General features: G+C 48.2%; 3 protein-coding genes across 4 annotated transcripts; 1 reads left to right on the top strand and 2 right to left on the bottom strand.

Moving 5' to 3' along the window:
- Positions 1-131: 131 nt before the first annotated feature.
- Positions 132-8,324, bottom strand: LOC117000726 (D-2-hydroxyglutarate dehydrogenase, mitochondrial-like). The gene is made up of 9 exons (XM_033068677.1): positions 7,920-8,324; positions 6,687-6,744; positions 5,575-5,714; positions 4,951-5,144; positions 3,249-3,417; positions 2,531-2,674; positions 1,971-2,113; positions 1,664-1,829; positions 132-478 (listed from the first exon to the last, which is right to left on the bottom strand). Exons 1-9 carry the CDS (start codon positions 8,161-8,163, stop codon positions 204-206), a joined length of 1,533 nt encoding a protein of 510 aa, XP_032924568.1. The 5' UTR covers positions 8,164-8,324; the 3' UTR covers positions 132-203.
- A 266-nt stretch (positions 8,325-8,590) lies between these two features.
- On the bottom strand, positions 8,591-17,820 carry LOC117001067 (inhibitor of growth protein 5). Of its 2 annotated transcripts, none has more exons than XM_033069236.2 (8): positions 17,702-17,820; positions 17,126-17,197; positions 16,293-16,459; positions 14,973-15,084; positions 14,105-14,198; positions 11,775-11,910; positions 11,556-11,617; positions 8,591-11,009 (listed from the first exon to the last, which is right to left on the bottom strand). In XM_033069236.2, the coding sequence occupies exons 1-8, from the start codon at positions 17,736-17,738 to the stop codon at positions 10,967-10,969; spliced, it is 723 nt and encodes a 240-aa protein (XP_032925127.1). In that variant the 5' UTR covers positions 17,739-17,820; the 3' UTR covers positions 8,591-10,966. The 2 variants fall into 2 exon arrangements, with proteins under 2 accessions (XP_032925127.1, XP_032925128.1); XM_033069237.2 differs by lacking the exon at positions 17,702-17,820 and adding an exon at positions 17,332-17,496.
- A 125-nt stretch (positions 17,821-17,945) lies between these two features.
- On the top strand, positions 17,946-25,888 carry LOC117001085 (thymidylate kinase-like). The gene is made up of 5 exons (XM_033069259.2): positions 17,946-18,075; positions 18,525-18,633; positions 19,777-19,867; positions 24,749-24,946; positions 25,367-25,888. Exons 1-5 carry the CDS (start codon positions 17,946-17,948, stop codon positions 25,475-25,477), a joined length of 639 nt encoding a protein of 212 aa, XP_032925150.1. The 3' UTR covers positions 25,478-25,888.
- The last annotated feature ends 858 nt before the right edge of the window (positions 25,889-26,746 follow it).

Raw genomic sequence — 26,746 nt, 5'->3', positions numbered from 1 at the left:
ATGTTTGGTTTCAATGTTCAGACTAAGCAGGAAACCCAGCAGTGTGTTCTTCAGCAAGAGCAGGCACCCCCAAAAAGAGCAACCACGTTCCTTTACTTTTCCATCCCACTAACAAAATCAAACACTCCATGTGCTTGCAGATCCAATGTGTTTATGGCTCAAGGGCAGGTATGGAGCTGGAGCTGCCCAGCTCTGTTGGATCCTCAGCTCATGCTCCTCTCAGGAGCTGAGGGCAGTGTCTTGTAGGGGTTGAGGATCCCTTTGGGGTCCAGCATGGCTTTGAACTGCTGCATGAGCACCACTGCCTTGTGTGGTTTGCTGTACTGAATGAACTGCTTCTTCTTGAAGCCCAGCCCGTGCTCTGCACTGATGCTCCCACTGCACCTCGCAGTCCACTCATACACAAAGGGCTCGATGGCATCCAGCAGGGAATGGCTGTAGGACTCCGCCGTGATGTTCAAGTGCAAGTTCCCATCTCCTGGAAGAAAACATTGCACAGGTGGGCCTGGGAGAAAAACCTGGTGGCCCTGCAATGGATACTCATTCCTGGCTCCTCCACGATCTCAAACAACCGGGCCTTTGTTAGTCTGCAAGCTGTGCGAAAAGGACAAGCTCACTGTCCTACAAACATCAGCCTCTCCGTGCACAAATAATTCAAATAGGATCTTTGCTTTTCCATGTTTCCAGTGCAATATTTGAGGAAGGGTTCAGAGTTAAGCTACTTTCAAACTCTGACTTTTGTGATTTTAAAATTCCCAGTGTGCTGCATTAATGATTGTGCCATCACTGTGATTTCATGACAAAGACTTCCCCAATGGCATTTCATAATGATCATTAGATTCTAACACGGCCCTTCATCACTTTTTCTCTCCCTATTATGTTTGTGCAATGCTCTAAATGCGCTTTGGCACTGTGTCAATAGAAACAAAGAAAGCAGAACAATTTCTCCTTTTGCCACTCTGTGTGACAGTATTTGATTAGGCAGAAGTTGCTGGGTACTCGGAAAGACAAAACACACAAAGATAAATACAACTAACCAACTAACTCATCCTCCTCCATCGGAACCTCTTCCTGCATCCTAGCAAACCCCCACAGCACAAAGCTCAGTCCTCAAAGAGCTACCAACAAGGAGCCTTTGTTATGCAACGTGTCTTTCAAATGATCCCTAATCAAGTGTGCTCTAGAGTGCTCCGTGTTTTTTTTCTTTTTTTGGTAACAGAACAACTCTGCTAAATGACCAATTTGCCTGCTTTTAAAACCAGACTGGTTTCCCAGCATGCTGACTATCAGCCTTTCTGTGCATTTATCATTATCACTCTCTGTTGGAGGGTTAATGGCTCACAAAACACTGATTTCTAGTGGGACTAATTACTTTGGACAGGAAAGTGGTTATCTGCCAAAGGTGTCTAAGTACATCAACCAAACTGATGGTCCAACTGAGCAAAATACACATTGAAATAGAAAGTACACAGCAAGAAGACACAGATGACCAGTTCTGTGGCTCACTGGCCAGCAACCTGCCATCAGTATATGGAAAGTAGTCTGAAAGCAGTGAAATTCTAACACAAAGATCCTGAAGCACCCTCCTCTTCCACAGCCCTCAATTTAAGCCTCTCACCCGCAGCACAGAATGGCCATCCCCTTTCCCAGCACCCCCACTTACCCAAGTGGCCATACCCCACGACATTTTTGGCACCGTGGCCCAGCCGAGCCCTCATGTCAGTGACGAGGTCATAGAGCTTCCCCACGGGCAGGGAGATGTCGTACTTGTACACATAACCCTCGTGAGTGAGGGCCTCGGTGATTCTCTCCCGCAGGCTCCACAGCACCTGAGCAATCACGGATCACACAAATCCATATAAATCAAGTAGCTCTTGGTTTGCACACACCAAACATGAGCCTGAACACTTCCCTACATAAAATACAAACCCATGTCAAAAAGATTTGTGGAAGAGGAAACACTGACTTGCCTTCATTTTCTTATGGTCCGTTGCCACAGTTCCATCAGTGACCAAACCAGAAGCCATGGCCTGTTCTAGGAAGTTGTTCAATTTTTCTTCATCATGAGTTGAGTTGGAGCCCGAGGTTTCAATTAAAACATAAAAAGGGCTGTCTGAGGATGAGGGAGAACAAAGTAAGTAGATGCCCTGGGGCAAAACAAAGGAGTTCAGGGCAGGTTTTGGAGCTTTCCCCACATGTTGTGTGCCCAGACTCTGGTGCCAGAGAGGGCAGTCATATCTGAAGGGCACCTCACTGACATGCTAGATCTTTTATTAAGCAACCACTTTACAGAAAGTTAGCAGTTTTGTGAGGACAAATACAACTAAAAAGTCTCATTTTTAAAGATAAAAGGTGTTTGGAATGGATATATGAGATACAAAAATTATGAGGGATGCCCACACAATCACTAACCTTTTAAAGCCAATGAGTCAACTTTTTAAAATGACCAATTTTTAGAAGTATTTAAAGGTAGTCTAAAAACCTCCAAGCAGTACAGTGCCCCTTTCTACAACGTGAATATCACTGGTACCTGCCACTGGGCTGGAGAGTTTGAGGTGTCTCTCAACCAATTCCATGCACTTCTCATCCATGAACTCGTAGGCAGACAGGATCTCACCCAGCATGGCTCTGCAGGTTGTGAATGTTTCCAGAACCTTGGCAAAACTCTGACACCCTTCAGACAGAACAGAGAGGAATCAGGAGCAAAAAACACACACCACCCCAAACCATTTGGAGGTTTCTGAGAAGTAAAAAACTCTCAGTGAAGGCTCCCCATAAATAACTCTGGACCTGCTGAGGGACACCCAGAAGCAGTTTCTAAGCAGCTGTGCCTGGCCACACACTCTGCTGATCCAGAGCCTGACCTGCAGATGTGATTTCCCAGCCTTGCCTCATCACCTTGTTGCTCACCTGACTTCTGCATGGTGGCTGCCTCTGCCTGCTGTCACAGTCTTGCCCTGCTCATCTCTTGAGCCTGTCAGACCAGCCCTGCCCTCACCAGTGAGGGGACTGTCCTGCCTGCCTCCTCACCCTGCTAACCTCCTAGCTCCACTTTCTTTACAGAACAACCTGCCCTTGCAGGTATTTCAACAGATACTAAATATCTGCACAGGTATTTAGCACAGAGCCCTACACTATTTCCCAGAAACCAGCTGATGCTGCTCAGCAGGCTGAGCAGTGCTTTCTCCTGTCTATCCCTATTTCCAGCCTCTGAATTCAGGTGTGAAATCATAAATATCAGCTTCTACCTAGGAATGCCACATTCACAGCCTTAGGCTTCTGAGGACAGAGTATGGAGACAGCAGTGATAACTCCCAAGGTGCCCTCGGATCCGATGAAGAGCTGCTTCAGGTCATAGCCCGTGTTATCTTTGCGCAAAGAGGTCAGGCAGTCCAGGGCTGAGCCATCAGCCAGCACCTGTGGGAACACAGGAGCCCAGTCACAGCACCTGGCTGGGAATCTGCTGGCATAAACTTGCCTATGACCAAGCTGATGGGAAGTGTCACTCACCTTGAGCATGGGGACACAGCTGCAGCCCATTCCCACACTGCTCCTCCATTCCCAGCTCTTCCCCCGCTCTATATCCTACCTGAGTAGGACAGAGAAGATATTTCCCTGCTATTTCTCTCCCTCCATCAGAACAAGTAACAACAGAGGATCCAGTCTGCTCTGCTTTTCTTGCTAATGGTGGAGAGGACCAGCCATTCTCTGCAGCCCTAGCTTCCACTACCCAGAAGAAACAAGGAAAGCTACTTGAAACAGTAAACAGTTAAGCAGAATGAAGTAAACCCTCTGCCACTTGAGGCTGAGTATCTCCAAGACAGGTTATTAAAGGCTATTTTGACATTAGAGCCAAACTGACCTGAGACAAATGCTGTCCTTTCTAAGCCTATGCAGTAAAATCAAGCCATGATTTTGTTCCCTGCCCAAATTTTGTCACCAGCCATGAAAACTTGTAGAACTCCTCATCCAGCCTTTAGCAGCTGAGGAACAGCAGAGACCCTAGGATACAGCCAGTAGACAAATGTACCCAAAGCAGACAGCTCTGTTAAGAGGTGTGCTGGGAAGGATGAATCAGGAAAACCTTATAAATATGATTGCCAGGCAAAAGATTCAGAGAATTTGAAAACCATAAGCAAGATTGAAATGAAAGCCATCTCTGAGATACCAAACCTTAGTTACTAAATAACTAGAAGACAATAGGATGGCCGGCCAAAAGTAATCCTTCCTTGACAGAACAACTTCTGCTGGTAAGCAAGTCCAAAGGTCAGAGAAGACCCTGCTGGCTTGGCAGAAGGGGTCTGAATGTGTAACACAGTGTGGTAATGTAATGATTCTTATAGGCTGTATGTAAATGCTGTAGGATTTGTATAATATATTAGATTGGTTAGTGGAAATTAGAATATGCAACACAGAAGATTTATTGTGTTGCAATGGGAACCTTGCTCTCTTAACTCTTGCCCTAACTCTCTTACTTCCTTCTTTTACCACTCTCTTAGCTCTCTCTCTTGCCCCTTTCTCGTGCCCTCTCACTGCCCTGCTCCGAGCTGCAGCTGGCACTCCAGGCAGGGCCCTTTCACCCACGCCCTTCTGCAATAAGCAACACGTTTCTTGAAATCACGTTTCAAGACCTGGCTTTAGAGATCTCTCCGTCTGTCCCGACCGTCCTGCCCGCCGCCTACAGCCTCATACAGTCTCCTACAAGGTGGGCTTTACACCATAAGATGATCTTTAAAGTCCTGTCCAACACAAACCAGTTTGTGATCCTATAATTCCATTAAAATGAGCTCTAAGACATGTGCTGACCCTTCTGAAAACAGCCCAACAAGGAAAAGACGAGAGTGGAAGCCTGGAGAGGAGCTTGGCTGTGTGCTGCATAGTTAGAAGAGCAGGAAGCAGTAAGTAGCAGAGGATTAAACAGAGAGAGGAACTGCCAGGTACTCGCCTTACCACTTCCAGGCCCAGCACGGTCCCTCGCAGAGAGCCGTATCTCAAGAGCCGCAAGCCCCCGGCATTGGTGGCCACGTTCCCCCCGATGTGACAGCTGCCCTTGGCTCCCAGGTCCAGTGGCATGATAAAGCCCTGCTCCTCCAGGTACTCATTGAGCCTCTCCAACACACAGCCTGCTTGGCACACAAGGATTCCTGCAACACAAATGTCCTGCTACAGGCTGGTGGCTGAGAAGGTGCCTCCTCAAGGAGCAGGAGCATGAGCAGATGGAGCCACCTCTTCCTTCAAAAATTCCTGGGATTCAGCTTAAATGCACAAGTCTGCATGCTCCAGGGAACTGCCCCCTCCTCAAGCCTCAAGGAACTTTGCTATCACCTCAATATCTTGTAACCCACCACTCTGGACTGGTTAGAACATAATCCCATTAAGTCTGTCTCTGCTTGTTGTTCTCCCCCTCTGAACAAGATACATCAGCCTGATCCCTAACCTCCCAAATCTAAACAAACAATCTTATGATGCTCTGCTGGCTGAACCCTGCTGATCCTGCTGCTATCTGTTCCCAGGAAAATGCCTATTTTGCAGGCTGGGGCTCATTTCTGTGCTGCAGGTCCCTGGAATATTTACCGGACACCTTGTCAAAGCTGATGATCCGGTTCATGAGAGCAGTGGAGAGAATGATCTCGTCAAAGACAGGAACGCTGCCCCCGACAAGCCCTGTGTTCCCTCCCTGAGGGTTCACTGCCAGGTTCCTCTCATAGCAGTACCTGGAAGGAAAAAGGTTTCTGAATTTTTATGCATTTAAGAAGCCATAATCAGTCTGTCAGAGAAGTTTCACTTCAACATGAATGTTGACTGTTGTCACGGCACTCCTTAAAATTAAGCAGGATTTCAACAAAAGATTAAACTGATGGAAGGAGACAGTTTCAATAACAAAGTGAGAAAGTGCAACTCCTGTCTGAACTCAGCCCAGTGCTGAGCAAACAACCTGGGGTTAGCCCTGTGTGTATCTACACAGCTGGCACACAACATCTGCCTGGAAAGCACTGCTTATGTTTCTACAGGAGCTGTTTCTGCAGCAGTCTGTGTAACAGCTTGGGCTCCTCGGTGGGCTCTGACAGCCAGCCTCTGGCAGTGATTTCAGACATGACTGCCCTCCTCCTCCCAAAAAATTATTGCCCTGTAGGCAGCCAAATGTGCCTGAGTTGCTCCACCTGCCACATCCCTGCCAAGCACCAACCACCACATCCTCTCTGAGCTGACAAGAGCTCCTGTAAAAGGGAGTATAGAGCCCCACAGCACCAGAGCTCCTTCAGAAGCCCTGTCTGCCTTTCCTGTGCTCTGCATCCCTGTTTTAACAGAGCCAGGAGCACATTCCTGCACCTTTCAGCTCCTCAGCCAAACAGTGATCTGGCACAGCACCGCTCAAACAGAGCTGTGCTCACACCTGTGTGGATAAAACAGATCCTCAAACTGCCCAGCTCTGTCTTAACCTTCCTTACCTTTTCAAACAGACCCTCCTGAATCTTTCACAAACCTTCTCTTTTCTGAGCACCTGTACAATACTTAATTTTAGCCATTTATTAGAACAGAAAAGTCATGAAGAAAACTGCCTCAGCAACTCCAATGCTTAAGGAATTGGTGTGTGAACACCTACAAGTTCCCTTCACGTGCTGGATCATCCCTGACTCCACCCAAGCCTCCTCAGCACCAAGCACAGCAGAGAAGGTGAGTGTTACCTGAGAACCTGAGACACCTCTGCTGTCGTCTGTGGCTTCAACACCAGCTGGCTGCAGCCTGCAATGAAAGCAAGGGACTCTCAAGGCAAGCTGTGGCTCTGCAGGGGTCAGAAAGAAACAGGGGGGAAAGCATGAGGTGGGAATCAGCAATGCTCCCTCCACTGTCAGGCATTTCAACCACTTGGACAACAAACATTTCAACAGCAGATTTTCCTTCAAGCCCTGCAAAAACTTTGCATGTACAGGTAGACTTGGCTGCCACTGAGGGCAATCGGAAATGGTTTAAATTCTCATGAAATCTTTGACAGAAGCAACAGAGAATTCACCATGCTTGATTTAGAATCACAGGATGATTTGGGTTGGGAGGGCCCTAAAAGTTCATCTCACTCCATGGGCAGGGACACCTCCCACTATCCCAGGGTGCTCCAAGCCCCATCCAAACTGCCTTGGACACTTCCAGGGATGGGGCAGCCACAGCTTCTCTGGACACCTGTGCCAGGACCTCAACACCCTTGCAGGGTAGAATTTCTTCTGCATATGCCATCTAACCCCACTCTGGCAGTGGGAAGCCATTTCCCCTTGTCCTGCCACTCCAGGCCCATATAAGAAGTCTCTCTCCCTCCTTTTCATAAGCCCCCTTAAGGCACTGGAAGGCTGCAATCAAGTCTCCCAAAAGCTTTCATATTCTTTTCTGAGGCTCAAGCAAAACTGTCAGCTGAATCAACTTGTCTCAGGAAAAAATTAAGTCAGAGCATTTAGATTTTTTTTTAACAAAATCCTGTAAGTTTACCAGGCATCAGGTAATTCTTAAAAGAATAATTTTTATGAGAAAAACTCATTTTGGATGGGGAGGCACTCATCCGGTCTCTGATGACCAGAGGGAACGGCTGGAGCTGTGTCAGCAAAGGGTTAGGTTGGATATCACGAAAAGATTTTTCTCCAGAGGGCGGTCGGGCACCCACAGGCCCCCCAGGGAATTAGCACGGCCCCAGGGCTGCCAGATTTCCAGGAGCGTTTGGATAACGCTGTCAGGCACAGGACGGGATTGCTGGGCTGTCTGTGCAGGGCCAGGAGCTGGACTCGATAATCCTCACGGGCCCCTCCCAACTCTACGGTCTGCACAGATACGATACGCCATAAAGATGGGATTTCCTCGGCAAACTCGCTATTCCGGTAATTAACGGAAGCAGGATGGCGGTTTCACCACCCGAGCACATCAAGCAGCTCCCTTACCTCGCACCGACCTCAACCAGTCCACGTTAAATGGCTTCACCTCCTCCTGGCCGGTGAGGACCCTGCCGGGCATGAGGCGCTCGAAGAAGGCGACATCTCCGTCCGCCAGCCGCCCGAAGGGCAGCCTCCGCACGGCGTAGCGCTCGCAGGTCGGCACCACCTCCCGAGCCCCGGCACAGCCCCGGCTCCCTCGGCAGCCCCTCAGCCAGGCGGCCCCGCGCCGCCACACCGCTGGGGAAGCCATGATAAAACGCGCGGCCTTCCCACAGCCCTGAGGGGGGAACGCAGCGCTGAGGCTCTTCCGCTGCTCCCACCGCGCTCTCCCGCCTTGGCGGTGTGATTATCCCGATATAATAAATCGTTAGAGATACCAAGGACGCTCCGTGGCCTGGAAGCGTCGGGGACGCGCAGCTCGCCTCACTCCAAGCCGCCAGGGGGCGCTGTCGCCCGCCCGCGCTGAGCGCGTTCGCGCTCAGCGCAGGCGGGCGACAGCGCCCCCTGGCGGCCGGCGGTTGCAACAGCACCCCCTCACACATTTATTCCCAAAAATACTTTATTTATAATATAATCCAACATCTCCAAGATCCAAAAATACAGATATACATTTCTTAATTTTTGTTTTTTTCTTTAAACTTTACATTCCTTAATTTTTAGTTTTTTCTTCTCGTTTCGGTAATCGGGTGAAAGTCGGTTTCGACCTCCGGTTTGGACGAGCTGCTGTAAAATAAAGCTGGGCCCCTGGTGGGGTTTTTTTTGGGTAATGTTTAGTGGGGTATTCCTTTAGGGATCACCCTTCTCCAGGAAACATTTAACACTGTACATTCAAAAGTCAGAAGATTTAAATCCTTTAGTAAGCAAAAATGAAGGCTGCTGGTATTTCTTATCTACAAGGAGTTGTAAAAAATCCCTACTAACAGGTGTAAAGAGGGCAGGAGATGCTCCTGAGCCCATCCAAGCCCTGAACTGGCATGTTCCCAGTAGGAGAGTTTATTGCTGGTATCAGATCTCAGATGCTTTACACATCACAGAGATTGTAAAGAGGAGAATGTTGTACCTCACACTATTCATCATTCCTAGCAAATTATTCTTCCTTTTGAGGGCTCTACCTTCCAGAGCTTGTTCTCCTTTTTGCTTTGCTGGTTCAAGTGGAAAATGCTCTTTGGAGCCCCAAAAGTTCTTGTAAGAATGTGGGTTTTTTATCCTACCTAGCCAGAATTTTGGAGCTGAGGGAAGTCAGCTGGCTCACCCAGAGCTGCTCTCTTCCCTCATGGCATGTTTCCAGCAAGACCTCCAGAGTGGAATTTTGAGACTGTTTCACAACAAATGCTTAATCCATGGCAATACCAGTACTAACAAAACCTTAGAAAAAACAGGAAGAAAAGTTGTCTACAACACCATTGGGTGAAAGGAGAAAACAAAACCTGGAACAGCATCAACACAGGACACAGCAACACTCCAACTCAGTCCAGTGCAGTGGGGAAGGAGGAGCAGCTCTCACCCTCTGGGACTGGATTACAGGCTGGCTCAGGAGGTATCACTAATTTGCTCTCATGAAGAGGCAGGAAGAAGAGGGCTTGCTATACTGCAGCTTTGTGTGATTGTGCTGTTCCTCTCCTTCCATCCATCTGGCTTTAATTTCCCTGCCTACTTTCCATGTGCTGTTCTGTGGCAGCAATGACAAATGCACATTTCAATGCACAGGACTATGGGAACTTCATCTCTCTGATGCAATGTAGCAATGTAGTAAAGAAACCTGCAACATGACACTGGAATGACAGGACCCTGAAGACAGGGATTTTTTCCTACAATCCATCCTTTTTTCCTGCCATAAATCAGCGTTCACAGAAAAGCTGCCTCACAATTAAGAGGTTTTTTCTACATCAGCAGCAGCACAAAGCCCCACAGGAGGAAGGAGAGGTGGCAGGAGCTGTGTTATTTCCTTCATTGCAAAACATGAGTAAGAGGCTCTGTGTAACAGGAAAAGCCTTTTTTCTTTTGAAAACAGGTGCGAGAATCTGAGTAGATGTGTTTTTAATCTTCTGTGCTGTTTATTCAACAGAAGAAAAGTTTGTCTGGGAGTTTCTTTCTGCCTTTCCAGCAGTCTGTACCAACAGCTCCTGCACACTGGTATGGAAAGCAGCACACAGCCCTGCACACAGCTGCCACCAACACCCACTAGGGACCAGAGCCAGCAAAGTTCATGAGTTTGGGGCTTTTTTTCCTCCTTCCACCAGCAGGAAGGAAACCTGAAACCCCTTTCCCCACTACATCTTCCACTGAAGGCAGATAAGCCTCATGATGCAGAAGACAGATATGAAGGCAAGACTTATCTCTGCTCTTCCCTCAACTTCTGCACCCACTGTACCTCAGAGGAAGGAAAAAACAGAGACTTTTGCTTTCCAGCTCCTGATTTCCTCTCCCTCTTCTGCTGCTGACACTGACACTGTGCTGATGCAAGGATTCACATTCATCATCTGAAAGGCAGCTAGACAAGTCAAGAACATGCAAATGTGGCCCATTAAAAAAAGACAAGAGGTTTGTTACAACATTCCTGAATGGCATTCTTCAACAGCAGAGCCACACCATCATGGGAACAAACACTGTCCTCATGGAGCCTTTTCCTAAAGCCTGATTTACTCATGTGCCACACAGGCAATCACAGCTAGTAATTCAGGCCTTCATCTTATTTTGTGATTAAATCTGACCTTGTCTCTCTCCAAGAATACTGTAGGTTTCATCTTCACAGTGATGTACTTAAAGAATTTTCAGGGAAATGAAAACAGCCAGAAAAGGCAACACCCTCCCTCGGTATTATTGTGCAAGACTAACATAAATAAAATCTCCGTGGCAAAGGGATTTGGGACTCCCTCCCAAAGTCATCGTCTTAGGAAAGAAAAGGAATTTCAACTGGCCACTGGATAATTAAATATCATACCAGAAAAAGATGGAGGATAGATTAACAAAAAATAATCAAAGGTAATATTGCAACATGAATGAAGGAATATATTAAATTCTTCTTGCCTCGGCACTGTATCTCCCTCTACTCCTTACTTCTTTTTCTTTCTTTCCTGAACACAACGAGGACAAAACCTGTAGGAAAAAAAGAGGCAGGAATTAGCTCCTGGAATTACTGAGAGATCTGAGAACTGTTTTTAACATTTGTGCACAATTAAGCTTGTTTCTGACAGGCAATTTGTTGATTTGATTAAAGCAGTCCATTAGATAAAAATAAGCCCACAACCCTTTCCAAGATAAGCACACCATAAAACCCTGAGAAGTCTTCAAAATTTGCCTCTAGATAGGAAACAGAGGTTCCTGTCTCTGTTGTAAGCACAGCCACAACTAGTGACAATAGAGCAAACCTCAGATGTAACATGTCCATGTTTGCACAAGCCTCAGGTCAAAACCTGCTCCGTTTATCAGGCAGTTTTGCTCCCACCAGTACCTAAGACTTCTGTGGAAATGGATTTTAACAAGAAGGTTTGTCTTGTATCTTCTACCCTCAAACATAATCCCCAATGACAGAGGATGCAAACCCTCTGGTAAGAGCAAAGCTCCTCTGTCAGGGTCACAACAGGGTTTTAATTCTTGAGGCAAATTGATAAAAATCCCAAAGCTGAATGTTGTCACACTCACCATTTCCCTTTGGGTTTGGTGGTCAGGTCCACACAAGCAAAGTGGAACCACTCAATTGGGCACTGCAAAAGAGAAAGGAAAAACCCACAGAGGAGATTCTTAGTTCACAAACATTCCCATCATTTGGTATGAGCTAACTGAGCAAGGACCCCCTCCTTGGATTGCACAGGGTTGGGAGGCAACAAACATCTGAAAATCAAACATCTTTTAAGTGCTTACATCTGGGTTGTCACAGCCAATCATCTCTCCATAGGACACCTGGTGGCACAGGCAGTACGTGGGCTCGTTGGGATCCACTGGCATGTCCAGGACATCCGAGGGATGCACTGACAGGATGGTATCAGCAAACTCAGACCTGTGGGCAAGGACAGAGTCAGAACAAAACACTTCTCAACTGCAGACAACACTGTGTTACAAGGGCATGGCTTCCCACTGCCAGAGGGCAGGGTTATATGGGATACTGGGAAGAAATTCTTCCCCATGAGGGAAGGAGGCCCTGGCACAGACTGCCTGGAGAAGCTGTGGCTCCCCCATCCCTGAAGTGTTCAAGGCCAGACTTGAAACAACCCAGGTTAGTGGAAGGTGTCCCTGCCCATTGCAGGGGCTGGAATGGGATGGTCTTTAAGGTCTCTCCAAACCTAAACCATTCTGGGATTTAATATTTCCAAGATCTAAATCCTACTGTTTTACACTATCCTCCCTAAACCACACTGACCCTGTTTTAGAGTTTGTATTACATCACCACAACCCAGTAATTAAAATCATAAGGTAAGTTGGATCAAACACAGTATGACTAGAAACAATTAAGAGAGGGATTCATAGATGTCATGAGTAAAGTAACAAAATTATCATACAGATCACTTCTGGTTGTAGGTAGGATAACCTGTTGGGGTTTTCCCCAGCCTGTTCCAATACACATTTTTTCTCATTGTCAAGCATGAGTGAACCCTCTTACCCTCACAGGGATGTGCTGACATGCCAGTAGCAGTCCATAGAAACTATTTTTAGTTTCCTGCCCCTCCATTTTCATTTTCCAACTGAAAATATCAGAATAAACTGAGCCCCTTTAATATATATCCCATCTCAGAGAGGGGACATGTTTTCCTCCTTGGTTCTCAAAACCAAATCAGATTTTTCAAGGCTACTTAGGACACAATCCTTTGAAAACAACCCCTCCAATATTTCTAGAGCAGCAGCACAACATCAGTTTCTGTCCTGACAGACAAGTGAGTTTCTTTTACCAACAAGACCACAAGCAACTGTTAAAAATAGCCCCACAACAAAAATCAATGCTATTTTCTCCCAGCTTGCCAGCAGCAACAGGGAGCCTGATCTTGTCCTTCCAGTCAGTGTTCCAAGCATGCTGAGCTTCCACATGCCAGCCAAGGAGTTACAGTAAATTCACGAATACAAGCCGCACTGACTATAAGCCGCATCTCTGGGTGTTGGCAAATATTTTGGTTTTTGTCCATAGATAAGCCGCACACGAATATAAGCCGCTCTGTCGTTCGCAGCGAGGACCCGCGTGCAATTATTAACAGAACCGGCGGGAGGGCGGGGTTTACTGGCTGAGCTAAGGCTGTGCAGGCTCGGCCCGCTAGGGGCCGCTGACGGGGCCAGGTGGGCCAGCACGGTGCTGCAGCTCGGGGCCGGCCGCCGCTGCCCCTGGGCTCGGTCACCCCAGGTCGGCGCTGCCCTGCGGTGGCAGGCAGGGACGGAGCTTCCCCTGCTCCTACGGCAGCGGCGGCGGGCGGGGATGGAGCTTTCCCGCGCCCGTGGCGCCGGCGGCGGGCAGGGACGGAGTTTCCCCGCTCCTGCCGCGGCGGCGGCGGGCGGGGACAAAGCACCCCGTCGGCTCCCCGAGCCGCGGCAATGGCTGCGCGGGGCTCCCGTCGGCTCCCTGGGCCGCAGCAATGGCGGCGCCGGCTTCCCCCCCCACTCCCCGGGCCGCAGCAATGGCGGCGCCGGCTTCCCCCCCCTCCCCGGGCCGCGGTAGGGCCGGCCCGGGTCCCCCCCCCCCTCCCCCGGCCGCGGTAGGGCCGGCCCGGGTCCCCCCTCTCCTCCCCGAGCTGCAGCAATGGCGGCGCCGGGCCCCCCCCCCCGTCTCTCCCCTGGGCTGTGGCAGAGGAGGAAAGAGAGCTCTCCCGCCTCTCTCCCCGCCCCCCGTGCTGCCTGCAGGGAGCCAGGCTCCACCCGCGGTGCAACAAAGTAGCGATTTGTAACAATCGCAAAATGCCGACTTTGCAGCTGCTCGGCTCAGCACTCTGGCAGGCACTTCTGAGGTTGTATTAGCCGCTCCTGATTATTAGCCGCATTTCCGGTTTAGGAGCAAAATCTTAGTCAAATTGGTGCGGCTTGTATTCGTGAAATTACTGTAATTAACAATGTTGGCCTGTCCTAAGCAGGACATTAATGAAATGGAATAAGACCAGAACACTGTTAACACCGCTCGCCATCCGGACATGAGTCATAAATAGGGTAATACGAGCTTGTGGAAAATTCAGAGTGTCAAGCCCAAGGCCCTGGAGTTATGCCTGGCTCTGCCTTACCCTCCTTTGAGCTTCTTTTTCTTTGGTGTATCTTCTTCAGATGTTCTCCTGCCTCTACCACGGGAGCTTCTTTTGTCTTTCTGACTTCGTCCCTCTAGAAAGGAAAAACAACCCCATCCTTTCAGCCTGAGTGGCAGAAACATCCCCAGCTGTTGTTCTTTTGATGCAGCTACTGTCTTGAAATCCCCACTTCATATGTAATTGAATAATCCTTACTATATATGTAATTGAATATGCTGCTGAAATGCATTTTTAAGCACAAATACACCAAATTGATAAGAACTGAACACCAAACTCTTGTGTTTGTGGTTTTGGCAAGAAAGCACTGCAGCATGCCAGCACAGGTCATAAACAGCATCACACTTGATTAGACATGCAATCTCAGTATATTTTTACACACAGTTAATAGATTACTCAGTAACTAAGATAACTTTAATCACCACCTCCTGGCTCCTATCCCTTATTTCACTGTTCAAAGGCATAATGCCATGCTGTGCTGCTGTATCCACATTCAAATGTCACTGTAATCACACAATATTTCAGCATACACCACAGAAACTGGTATCTTCTTTTCATTTCTAATTTTTCTCGGAACTAAGACTGTTACACCAGTGCAGCTTTGGCACAGCACCCTCCTTAGAACCAGTAACAACCTCAGGATGAGCTGTGAAACAATGACAGTTTGATCTCAGCACCACATTTCCCCTCATCTCTTGCCTACTGCAAACATTTTGAAGAGCATTAAAAACAAGCAGAGAGTGGCACACTTCTTTCCTTCCTCCAGAAATATTTTACATCTCAGCCTTCCTGGTTTGCTACTCTAAAAAGTGAGCTGGAAAAAGCTCTCAGTTGTTTAAAATGTACCCACTTTTCAGGCTTCGGGATGCAGGGGTTTCGAAGTCGCTGCCTTCCAGTTTATCTTTGAGATCAGCTTCGAAGCGCGCCAAGTCCGCATCCAGCCGGCGGATGTGCTTATCCACCTGCACCGAGAGGAAACCACAAACTGAGTTACAAAGAAGCACACACAAAAAAGGAGCCCCAAACGAAAACAGGAAGGGCTAAAACTTGGCTGCTATCGGCACGAACAGAGTGTGGTAGCGCAGAGCAAGGCACGGAAGGGGTACAGCCTGGGGAAAGGGAAATGGCACACGCAGAGGGAATGAGGGAGGCAAAAGCACAAGGACCCAATCCCTCCACAAGCAAGCAGAAGGGAAGGAAAAGGGAGGCAACACAAAGGGGAGTCAAAGCAACTCAGAGTAATGATTTTCAGAATAGAACAAGATGAGGGATACTAAATATAACTGGTTTGTCCCTGCAATTTTCAAAATTCAAAGATAGTTCTCCAAATGTGTGGAGTAAAGCAGTTAGGGTTATTCCCCCAGTACTCCATTGTCATGTGAATCCAAGAAGTTTAACAATAAATACAGACAGAGGCTGACTATCCTCAACATCAACTCCACACACATTCATTAAGTAGCTTCTACTACCCTGGCTGCAATAGTGACTTTCAGAACAGGGATTTTAAGCAACCACCTCCAAACTGTCCTGTTGTAATACTCTGTCATTAAATGAGTTCACTGGTTATCTAGAGCATTAATATTTCTGGGACATAATTTCCTTTTTTGTAGTATTTGATGGCAATCAAACATGTACTGCAGCTGTAACATCTCTGCAAGCTGGACAACACTTTACACTCAAAAGGATTCTCCTCACTCAACTTTCATCCAGGGAGTAAAACGTGTAGATATAAGAACTACTCAAAGGTCAGAAAAAAAAAACCAACCCCGTGGAAAGCTGCATCTTAAGAAATGGGATTTTCTGCCAAGGTTCATCGAGGAAATTCTGATTTCCAATAAAACAAGACAATTGAGCAGAATTCCTGCTGTTTTTCCACAATATAGCACAGCAGCTGGCTTAAAAAAAAAATTGCTTCCAACTGTGTTCCAACAAATTATCAGTGACAGAGTGCTGCTGGGGAGGAGGGAGTGGAGTAAATTTGCTGGTGTTATCACACAGCAGATGAGCTTTTTGGGGATGGCAACTGTGAGGAACACAAGCTTGAGGACTAATGAATTGTCTTGGTAAGAAATTTAAGCAAAAAAAAAAAATCAGGGAAAGCTGATGCTGTGAAGCATCTCCACATGCATCATTCTAGATGATTCCCACTTTTCCACAGCTCATGGCTCACCATCTCATAGGTCTGCATGGCCAGCTGCACTTTGTCATCACTGTACTCTTTGCACTTGCTGTAGGCACTCTGGATCTTCCTCAGGTGCTCCACTCTCTCCTCAGGTAACATGTTCTTCACAGACTCAATGTACGCTGCTGCCAGGCTGTCAATCTCTGCTTTCTTGTCTGGAAAAAAAAAAAAAGTAGGTATTTTTGGTTTTCTATTTCCACTCAGGAGACCTTTCCTGACAGCTGTGACATCCCCTTCAATTCCTTAATGCATTTTCCTTTTTAAAAACAAAACCAGTTATGTTAAAGATATTCACTCTTTGACATCTGTGGTGTGATTCTGCTTTCTTGAGTGTTCTAGAGCTAATTCAGATGTTAATTTACAGTTAATTCACAGTTCAGATCACAAACTGAACCCATGGGTTCACAACTTTCAGGCTCTCTTCCCCCATGCAGAACATTTTATTTGTTGTGCAGTCACTTATTGTTCTGATGGTACAAAATGAAAACAATTAATGTGCAGCCAGATACCAACAAAAACTTCAAAATGGAAGAAAAATCGTCCTGCAAGGCACACAGCAATGTAGAACTTGTTAGATACAGAAATATGTGGCAGGAAGACACTTGAGTACAGTGATCACAGAGCTATAGATTCAAACTGGAAACAAAATCGAGCCCTGCGATGGGAGCTGTATCCTCACAGGAGAGAAACAAACACTGCAGAGCACTCAGGCTGAGAGAAGGAACAGCACTAGAGGGGAGACATATCTTCCAAAGCCCAGCCTTTCCCATCCCTCAGGCCAGGCTCCCTCGGCCTTTGCTTGCCGAAATACCTGCACGTACCTTCTGTTCTCTGGTCCAGCTCCCGCATCAGCTGGAAGTTCCTCTGCAGCTCGCACGGCAGGTTCTCAATACCTGCAAGAGAAATGCTATTAAATACCCTGAGCAACCTTATCAATGGCGGTGCCCCTGCCCACGGCAGAGGCTGGAACGAGGGAAGTTTTGAGGTCCTTCCCAACCCAACCAAACCCATCCTGTGAGTCACATACCGTGAGCCGCCGTTCACCTCAGCAGACCCTGAGCACCTGCCTGGGTGTTGGGCACTGGGTCAGCACCAGCGGCCCAGCCGAGCGGGGAGCGGGACTCGCATCCGAGGGAAGGGAGTGGGACCCCCTCGCTGCTGACCCCCACAGCCGCCATGGCCTCAGGATCCCCTCAGGATCCCGCTCCCCGGCGCGCACCAATGACGTCACCCGGCGCCAGCTGATGACGCAGCCCCAGTGCCGCGCCCCCCCCCCACCCCCCCGCGCTGCCCGTGGCGCAGTTTTAATTCCCGCGCTGCCGCCGCCCCCCCGGCCCCAATCCCACCGTCCCAGCCCCCCGCCGCGGTCCCCTCCGCCACCCCCGCCCCGCGCTCACTGTCCAGGTAGTGCTCCAGGTACATGGCAGTCGCCATCTTGCGGCCCTCGCGCCGCTCCCCGCCGCCCGCCGGGCCCGCATGACAAGGCCCGCGGCCTCATCCCGTATTCACGGCCCGCGCGCCGCCCATTGGCCGCCGGGGCCGCTCCCGCTGCATATTCATGAGGGGCGGGGCGGGGCGCGCGGGGATTGGCGGACGCGGCGGAAGGGGCGGCGCGGCGCGGCGCGGCGGGCGCACGCGGCCATGGCGGCGCGGCGCGGGGCGCTGATCGCGCTGGAGGGCGTGGACCGAGCCGGGAAGAGCACGCAGGGCCGCCGGCTCGTGGAGGCCCTGCGGGAGGCCGGGCACCGCGCCGACCTCCTCCGCTTCCCGGGTACGGCGCGGCTGGGAAGGGGGAGCCCTGGGGAGGGGGCGGGGTGCCGCACGTTCGGGGGCTCTAGCAGTGCAGCCGAGCTCTGGGCTGGGACAGACGGACCGCCCCCAGCCCTGACCGATAGACCCCTCCCACCCTCCGGACAGAGCGACCGCCCCTCGCCCGCCACGGGCGGAGAGACCCCTCCCATCCCGGACAGACCGACCTCTCCCCAGCCCCTATGGACTGAGCTTTTCCCACCTGTGATGAATAAACATCCCCCGCACCCTAGACAGACCTCCTGCCACCCGTGACAGACAGACAAACAGACTCCCACCTTGGATAGATTGACCTTGTCCCGTCCATCACAGACAGACCCTGCCCTGTCAGACCAACCTCCCACCTCTGATGGACACCCCTCTGGGAAGAGCAGTTTGGGGCAGCCTTTGCATCTTCTGTCTTTCCTACAGACAGAACCACAGAGATTGGGCAGCTGATCAGCTCCTACCTGGGGAAGGAGAAGAACCTGGAGGACCATACCATTCACCTGCTCTTCTCTGCCAACCGCTGGGAACACGTGTAAAGATGATATTTGTTCAGTTCTAAAAGAAAAACGCATGCTGTTGAATCCCATGGGGTTTGAGCTTGCAGTGGGTACAGCAAGTACAAGAATGTGATCCTGTTTAGACAGGAAAACAGGCTGGAAATGGTGTCTTAAGGACTTCACAGCTTCGGATTTAATCACAGAATGGTTAAAGCCTGTCCAGTTTCACCCCTTTGCCATGGGCAGGGATTCTTTCCATTAGCCCAGGTTGCTCCAAGCCCTGTCCAACCTGGCCTTGGACACTCCCAGGGATGGGACAACCACAGCTTCTCTGGGCACCCTGACCACCCTCACAGGGAAGAATTTCTTGCCAATATCCCACCTAACCCTGCCTTTGTAATCTTAGATCAGATCCCACAGTTTGGTTTCTTTTTAAACATTGGTGCCATATTTCTACCTCCTGTGCTGTACTGGATTAAAAAATAGGGGAGCTGGGACTGAACCAGCTTAGACTGTGAATTTACTCTCTTTCCTGAAGATGCCTTGCTTTGCCAGGTAGTCCCTATGAGTGACAGTGCTTAAGGAATTGTGCCCAAATTTCCCCTGTAGCCAAAGGCTACATTCACCCATAACTGGCTGTCCTTGCTTTAGTCACAGTCTGTGTGTGGACATGGGGAAATGAGTGTTGGCTGTTGTTTTTAACTGGAAATACACATTTCAAAATGTTCTCATTTTACAGAAAAGCTTTGCTGGCTCTGCTGTAGTGGCAGTGCTAATTAAGCTGGGAGAGCAGAAGGCAGGTAAGTGAGCTCTAAGAACTATAATGAATAAAGTTGGCAGAGCATATCACAAAAGCTACTGAACCACCTAAAAAGGGAAGAGGACTAAGCTGGTTCATGTCAATATAGTTCATTTGTGATCTTGCTGAAAGCCCTGGAGCTGCCTAGAGCAGTGCCCAGTGCTTGGCACCCTGAGTTTGGGTGTCACATGAAAGGTTATTTGGTCAATGCCTGGTGGAGAATACAAAGAGCTCTTCACCTGCCATCTGCATCACAGCTGCCCTGCCAAGGATCTCCCTTAATGATGACATACTTGGAGTTTTAGATGCTTTAGATCCTTTCATTTCTGCCACTATAAAGGAGTGCAACTTTATTGTTCTATCTCCCACATGGTTTCAGACCGATGATGAAGGAGAAACTCCATCAAGGGATCACGGTCGTGGTTGACAGATATGCCTTCTCTGGAGTGGCCTTCACAAGTGCCAAAGGGGTGAGTGAGACCTGCAGCAGCCCCTGCCCCTCTCTCTCTGGGGAAGCAGCTCCAGGTAGAGGGCATTGGTGTGAATGTCCCAGGGACTATTCTGGAAAATGAGGATTGAAAGTTCAGTTCAGATATTAACATGGGTCTACCCTTCCCCAAAACAAGCAGAGAAACTTATTTGGTGACTTTTTGTAAATCTGGACAGACTGCTGGACTTTAGGCTGACATGTGTGACTCTGGAGAATGATTCTGGGAGTTTATTAATAAAGACTCTCTGTACATGCTCAGGCTGCTGGCACATGAATTTGCTGAACAGAACCACACACATTGGAAGGGACCTGTGGAATTCATGAAGCCCAGCCTCCAGCAGGGCTGACATGAGCAGGCTGCTTGGGCCTACATCCAGCCAAGGTTTGAGTGTCTTCAGGGATGTATATCCATTCCTTTCTGGGTTCTTCTCTGCTCACTTTCAGAGTAAAAGTGAATTTCTTAATTTAGCCTGAATTTCTGGCATTCTCAGTTGTGCCTTTTGAACTGTCCCTGGTTTCAGAGCAAATCAGCTCTGTTGGCCTCCTTTTGAGCCATTGTGCACAGACACTCTTGTCCCACTCCATCAGATGTGTCCCCTTCCTGCTTGTCTTGGGTTGCAATGCAGGATGTGACCAGGGGTGTGGATTCTATCACCATCTGCTGAGATCAGGTGGGGCAGTGATCCTTGAGGAAGGGATCCAACAGCTGAGAGAAGTGGCAGTATTAGAGGTACTCTTTGGGAGGGGCAGACAGCATGATAATGACCCCAACAAGGTCAGGTGCACAGAGCAGATGCTGTGGAATCTGGCAAACCTGGGGCCATCTCAATATACCACATTTAGTGCAATGATTAATGCTGACAACTGAGAGACAGTGGTTTCTGTCACCAACAAGCTTAGAAATTTTGGGATTATGATCAATGGCCCAATGTAGGCTCATGTCTCTGCCATGGTCAAGAGCCTCCAAGAGGAAATGAGGGAGGAGATGAGGAAGATCAGTGCAGCACCAGTGTGAGTCACAGGCCCCAAAGTCAGAGCCCAGCATGCCCCAGCTAGGGAGAGAGGGTACACCCTACGAGCTGGTTCTTTCTGCGTGGGGAAGACATGGGAAGGTGGGAAGGGAAACCCACTTCTGTCCTGGCAGCACGGGTGCATCAATTCAAGGAGGGAAACACTAACCAAGGGAGCTCCACTAAAGTGAAGGTAGCCTCAACCTCCCATAATCACGGTGCAGGGTATTACAGAAGGGAGGATAATCTGTTGGATCCCCTTGAAGGAACCTCTAGTATGTATGCCCAGGAAGGAAATAATAACCAGGGCTAGAGGGGCCCTGCCTTTAGCCAGGGAGAGGCACAGGAAAACTGAGTCTGTTGGAGTCTATTGGATGGTGTGGATCCGATGGCCTGGCACATCAGAGCCAGAAAAACACAGGTGTTAGTTGATACTGGTTCACAGTGTACTCTGATACCATCAGGACATGTGGGGGCAGAACCTGTTTCCATTGTTGGGGTGATGGGGGGATCACAGGAATTGTCTTTGCTGGAAGCTGAGGTGAGCCTGACAGGGGAGGGGTGGCAGAAACATCCGATTGTAACTGGCCCAGAGGCACCGCCCATTCTAGGCATAGACTTTCTCAGGAGTGGCTATTACAAAGACCCAAAGGGATACAGATGGGCTTTTGGAATAGCTGCTGTAGTGGCAGAGGGCATTAAGCAGTTGAACACCTTGCCTGGACTGTCAGAAAACCCATCTGCTGTGGGACTTCTGAAGGTGGAAGAGCAACGAGTGCCAATTGCCACCTCAACAGTGCACCGCCGGCAGTACCGGGCGAATCAAGATGCTGTGATCCCCATCCACAAGATGATCCGTGAGCTGGAGAGCCAAGGGGTGGTCAGCAAAACCCACTCACCCTTCAACAGCCCCATCTGGCCCGTGCGCAAGTCTGATGGAGAATGGAGATTGACTGTGGACTGTCGTGTGTTGAACGAAGTGACTCCACCGCTGAGCGCTGCCGTGCCGGACATGCTGGAGCTCCAGTACGAGTTGGAGTCCAAGGCAGCAAGGTGGTATGCCACCATTGACATTGCCAACGCATTTTTCTCCATTCCCCTGGCAGCAGAGTGCAGGCCTCAGTTTGCCTTTACATGGAGGGGCGTGCAGTACACCTGGAATCGTCTGCCCCAGGGGTGGAAACACAGCCCCACCATCTGCCATGGACTGATCCAGGCTGCACTGGAAAAGGGTGAGGCTCCAGAACACCTGCAATACATCGATGACATCATTGTGTGGGGGAACACGGCAGTGGAGGTATTTGAGAAAGGAGAAAAGATCATACAGATTCTGCTGAGAGCCAGCTTTGCCATTAAAAAGAGCCAAGTCAAAGGACCTGCCCAAGAGATCCAGTTCCTGGGAATAAAGTGGCAAGATGGACGGCGCCAGATCCCCACTGAGGTCATCAATAAGATCACCTCAATGTCTCCACCAACCAGCAAGGAGGAAACACAAGCTTTCCTAGGTGCCATAGGCTTTTGGAGAATGCACATTCCTGAGTACAGCCAGATTGTGAGCCCTCTCTACCTGGTCACCCGTAAGAAGAGCGATTTCCACTGGGGTGCTGAGCAGCAGCAAGCCTTTGCCCAGATCAAGCAGGAGATCGCTCATGCAGTGGCCCTTGGCCCAGTCAGGACGGGACCAGAGGTAAAGAATGTGCTTTATTCTGCAGCCGGGAACCATGGCTTGTCCTGGAGCCTTTGGCAGAAGGTGCCTGGGGAGACTCGAGGCCGACCTCTGGGATTCTGGAGCCGGAGCTACAGAGGGTCTGAAGCCAACTACACTCCCACAGAGAAGGAGACCTTGGCTGCCTATGAAGGAGTCCAAGCTGCCTCAGAGGTGATTGGGACAGAAGCACAACTCCTCCTGGCACCCCGACTACCAGTGCTGGGGTGGATGTTCAAAGGAAAGGTTCCCTCTACCCACCACGCCACCGACGCCACATGGAGCAAGTGGATTGCCCTCATCACGCAACGCGCCCGCACTGGAAACCTGAATTGCCCTGGGATTTTGGACATAATTACAAACTGTCCAGAAGGTGAAAACTTTGGTCTCACTGATCAAAACAAGTGACCTGAGCTGACAAAGCCCCACTGTATAACCAACTGCCAGCAGATGAAACATGCTATGTGTTTCATGAAGATACCACATCAATACTGCAAATATGGGTTGCAGTTTACTAAATATGTCCTAAAGTTTTTGGCACAATGTTTGCTATTGTTGTACACAGGTACTGAAGCTAAGGTTGCACAAATTAATTCTTTTACAGTTGCTGAAAAGGTGTTTTATCAATGTTGCAAATATAGTCTACAGTTTTTCAAGTGTATGTTGAAGTAGAATGCTTATTAACTTTATACATTGCACTAGCATCATACTCAATCAGCCATCCTGAAAAATTGGAAGATCTTGCTTATTCTAATACTGTAAGTTCAACAAAACAAATCTATGTGGATTAGTTTAGTAAAAAATATTTCAGTAATGAATTACAATTGTACAGTTTTCTAAAATACCTACCTCTTATCACTTCTGTTTAAAGTTAATTAAAGGTTTGTTTTAAAAATATAACAGAAAATTTTCCCTAGTCTAAAATCTCAACTCTGGCCATGTTGAGGAACAAAAACAAAAGGAAATGTTTACCATCAAAGCCTTTTCAGTCTATTTCAATTGTGGCCAGATTGAAATTTGACTGACAAGGAGATAAGTTATTTCAGATATTTCTGAACTAAAGATGAAAACAAGTCATTTTGACGCTCATTTAGCCTTGGAAATGCAAAAAACTTTTACTTTAAACATGAAGAATCTTATCTGGAGAACATTCTCTTAAGTTATCATTTAAAAGAAAACTCCTCAACAGTATTGAACACTAAAATTGGTAAAACATATCAGCAATTATAATTCTCACCACATTAAAGTCATTTCAAGGTGTATGTTTTGTTCCTGTTATAATGTCAAAAAACAAAGAAAGGGGGAGAAAGGACAGATATATGTGTTCTTAATGAAACGGTTTTAAGTTAAATGGTTTCTTGTTTTATAAATAAAGCAAAGAAAGGGGAGTAAGGAATAAAGGAAATATGTATGTTCTTAAGTGAAATGGTTTTAAGTTAAATGGTTTCTTGTTTTTTAAAATGTTAATGGTTTTGAACTGAATGGTTCTTGTTTAATGTTGGATTGTAACATTACACTTCCTAAGCATTGAGCCTGTAACATGTCAAGCTGAAAATGATGATTTTAACAGCTTTTCTGAATAAAACACCACAACTCCAATGATACATCAAGCACATAAATAACTTGGAATACTAAGATTATTAAATCCAATAACAAAGTCCAAAAACTGGAAAATTGCATCTGTTGTGTCTGGGCTGAAATTTCTGGGTAGGTGAGTATTGGGAAGGAGCCTCCAAGGGCTCAGAGAGATCTGCATTGCAGCTGTGTTGTATTTGTGTTAGGGAGCAGCTTTCTTTTGGACTGAGCAAGTTTTGGTCTGGTAATGGCTGTGTGGAGGCTCAGAATGTGCCTTGGTAGAGCTCAGGTGGGATCTGCAGAAGAGGCATGAAAAGCTTTCACTCTCTCCAACCTAAATAGGCACAGGAGGTGCTGAACACCTGACAAAACCTGATTCACCCCCACATGACCAGGACTCAATTCCCAGATGTTTGGCTGGGGTATCACCTTTTCTGTTTGTAGCCTGTGCTGACTATTTTGGGTTGCAATTCCTGCAATTCTTGGCTGGAATTCTTGGCTCTCCAGCCAACCTGCTGCTTTCCTGTCTTTGTGTCTGTCTCACAAACTCAGTTGTCTTTGCCTGGGACAGAACTTCTGCCTGGACTGGTGCAAACAGCCTGATGTTGGACTCCCAAAGCCAGACCTGGTCCTGTTCCTTCGGTTAAGCCCAGAAGAAGCAGCAGAACGAGGGAACTTTGGACATGAGCGTTATGAGACCAGCTCCTTCCAAGAGAAAGTTCTTCAGTCCTTCTGCTGCCTAATGGAGGACAAGACCCTAAACTGGAAGGTGAGGAATTAACTCTAATGGGCTTGTCATGGACTGGGGTGGAGGGTCTCTAGTGAGAGTTCCCAGATTTTTTGCCTGTCAGATCCCTGTACTGCCCCTTCCCACTTCTGCTCAGTGGGACATGTTGGGGACCAGCTGAGGGCACTGTGAGATGTGGCAGAGGGCACTTCCCTGTTCAGGAGAGCCTGGTCAGCTCTTTGTGCACCTGGGATGAATCCCTAGCTTACCTGCCTGTCACACACCCCAGAGACTGCCAGCAAACAACATGCAGCAGCATTTTCTTCTGTTTCCCTTCACCCATCTCACATCTACTTCTTAAATGTCTATTCCTACATATATTGATTTCTCCCTAATCCACTCCAGAAACTGAAGAGAGAAGGTGTAGTTACTTATCCTGTATTTTTGTTGTCTTGGAAACAGACAGTGGATGCTTCAAAGAGCATTGAAGACTTGCACAGAGAAATCAAGTCCATTGCAGAAGAAACTATACAGGAGGTTCAGAATAAACCTTTGGAAGAACTCTGGAAATGAAACTTCATACAGGTTTAAAAGAATAAGAGAAAGGTCACTTCTTGGATCTTCTGTACCTGGATAACTGTGACATCCCAGCAGCTACAGCTTAGATCCTGTGCATTCTTTTGGGTCCAACATGCTGCTGATATTTTTTTATCTGTTCCTCCCTTCCATCCTGCATAGTTTTTAAAATGAGTATGCCATAAGTGTGTATCAAATTCCTTGTCAAAACCTCCCTCTCCCCAGCAAGAGCTCCTGTTCCAGCTACAGTCCTGGAGTGCAGATGTGGGTGTGGAGCCCCTGGACACAGACACAGTTCTTGTTTTTAAGGAATTGCCATGGTTTTTATCACTGTTCCTGTAGTAAATGCATCCCCCCATGCTCAAACCAGTTTGTAGAGGACTGGCTAATAAACTATTCTTTTAAGCATTTTTTTCCCAGTATGATCATTTATCTTCTAGAAGGATATATGGGAGGTGAAGGTGCTGCAGTTCAGGCACTAAATCCAAAAAAAGCTGTTTGCTGGAGCTGTGGAAAAAAGGGAGAGGTGAATTCAAGCCTGTGCAGTGCTGGACAGCTGTGAGCAGGTAAGAACCTGAAATAGATGGATGAGCTCATAGCAAAGCCACTTGCTTGGAGGACAAGTGGCACATAAATTATTTTAGACTGGCCAAGATGAGAGGAATAGTCATGCACACTCCCCAGTGCAGTTTGAAACCAGACCAGCTATAAATCACCTAAAAAACCAGAACAAACTGGAATGTTAATTATTTGCAAGGGATACTGAGAAATGGGCATGGCAGAGAGAGTTCAGGTCTCTCTGCTGAATGTTTAACTCACCTTCCAGTAGAGTGGACTGCTCTGATCTCCACAGACTAAATCCTCTCTAACTCAGAAAGGGGCAGATGGAACTGATGCAGGAGGGGGAAGGAAGCTAAGTATTTAAACCAAAATTGTTAATAAAAGCATCAGCTACAATGGCAAAAGCTGCTGCCTTGTCTCCACAGCTGCCCAGGACTTGGCAGCCAGACACTCCTGGTGAAGGAGGTGAGCCCCTGCAATGCTGAAAGTAACACTGGGACAACAAAACACACTGAAAAGCCAGAAATACTGGGGGGGTGTCAACAGAGGTAAAATCTTGTCTAGCAGAGCTGTCCTTAAACATGAAACCATGAATATGAAATAAACAGTAGAATCATAGACTGATTTGGGTTGGAAAGGGATCATCTTTTTCCATAGGCAGGGACACCTTCCACTAGACCAGATTGCTTTCAAGCCCTGTCCAAC

Source organism: Catharus ustulatus, chromosome 10 (genome assembly GCF_009819885.2).
Source record: "Catharus ustulatus isolate bCatUst1 chromosome 10, bCatUst1.pri.v2, whole genome shotgun sequence".
NCBI classification, from domain to species: Eukaryota; Metazoa; Chordata; class Aves; order Passeriformes; family Turdidae; genus Catharus; species Catharus ustulatus.
Note: the sequence above shows the minus strand (reverse complement) of the source record. Positions and strands in the feature narration are given on the sequence as shown.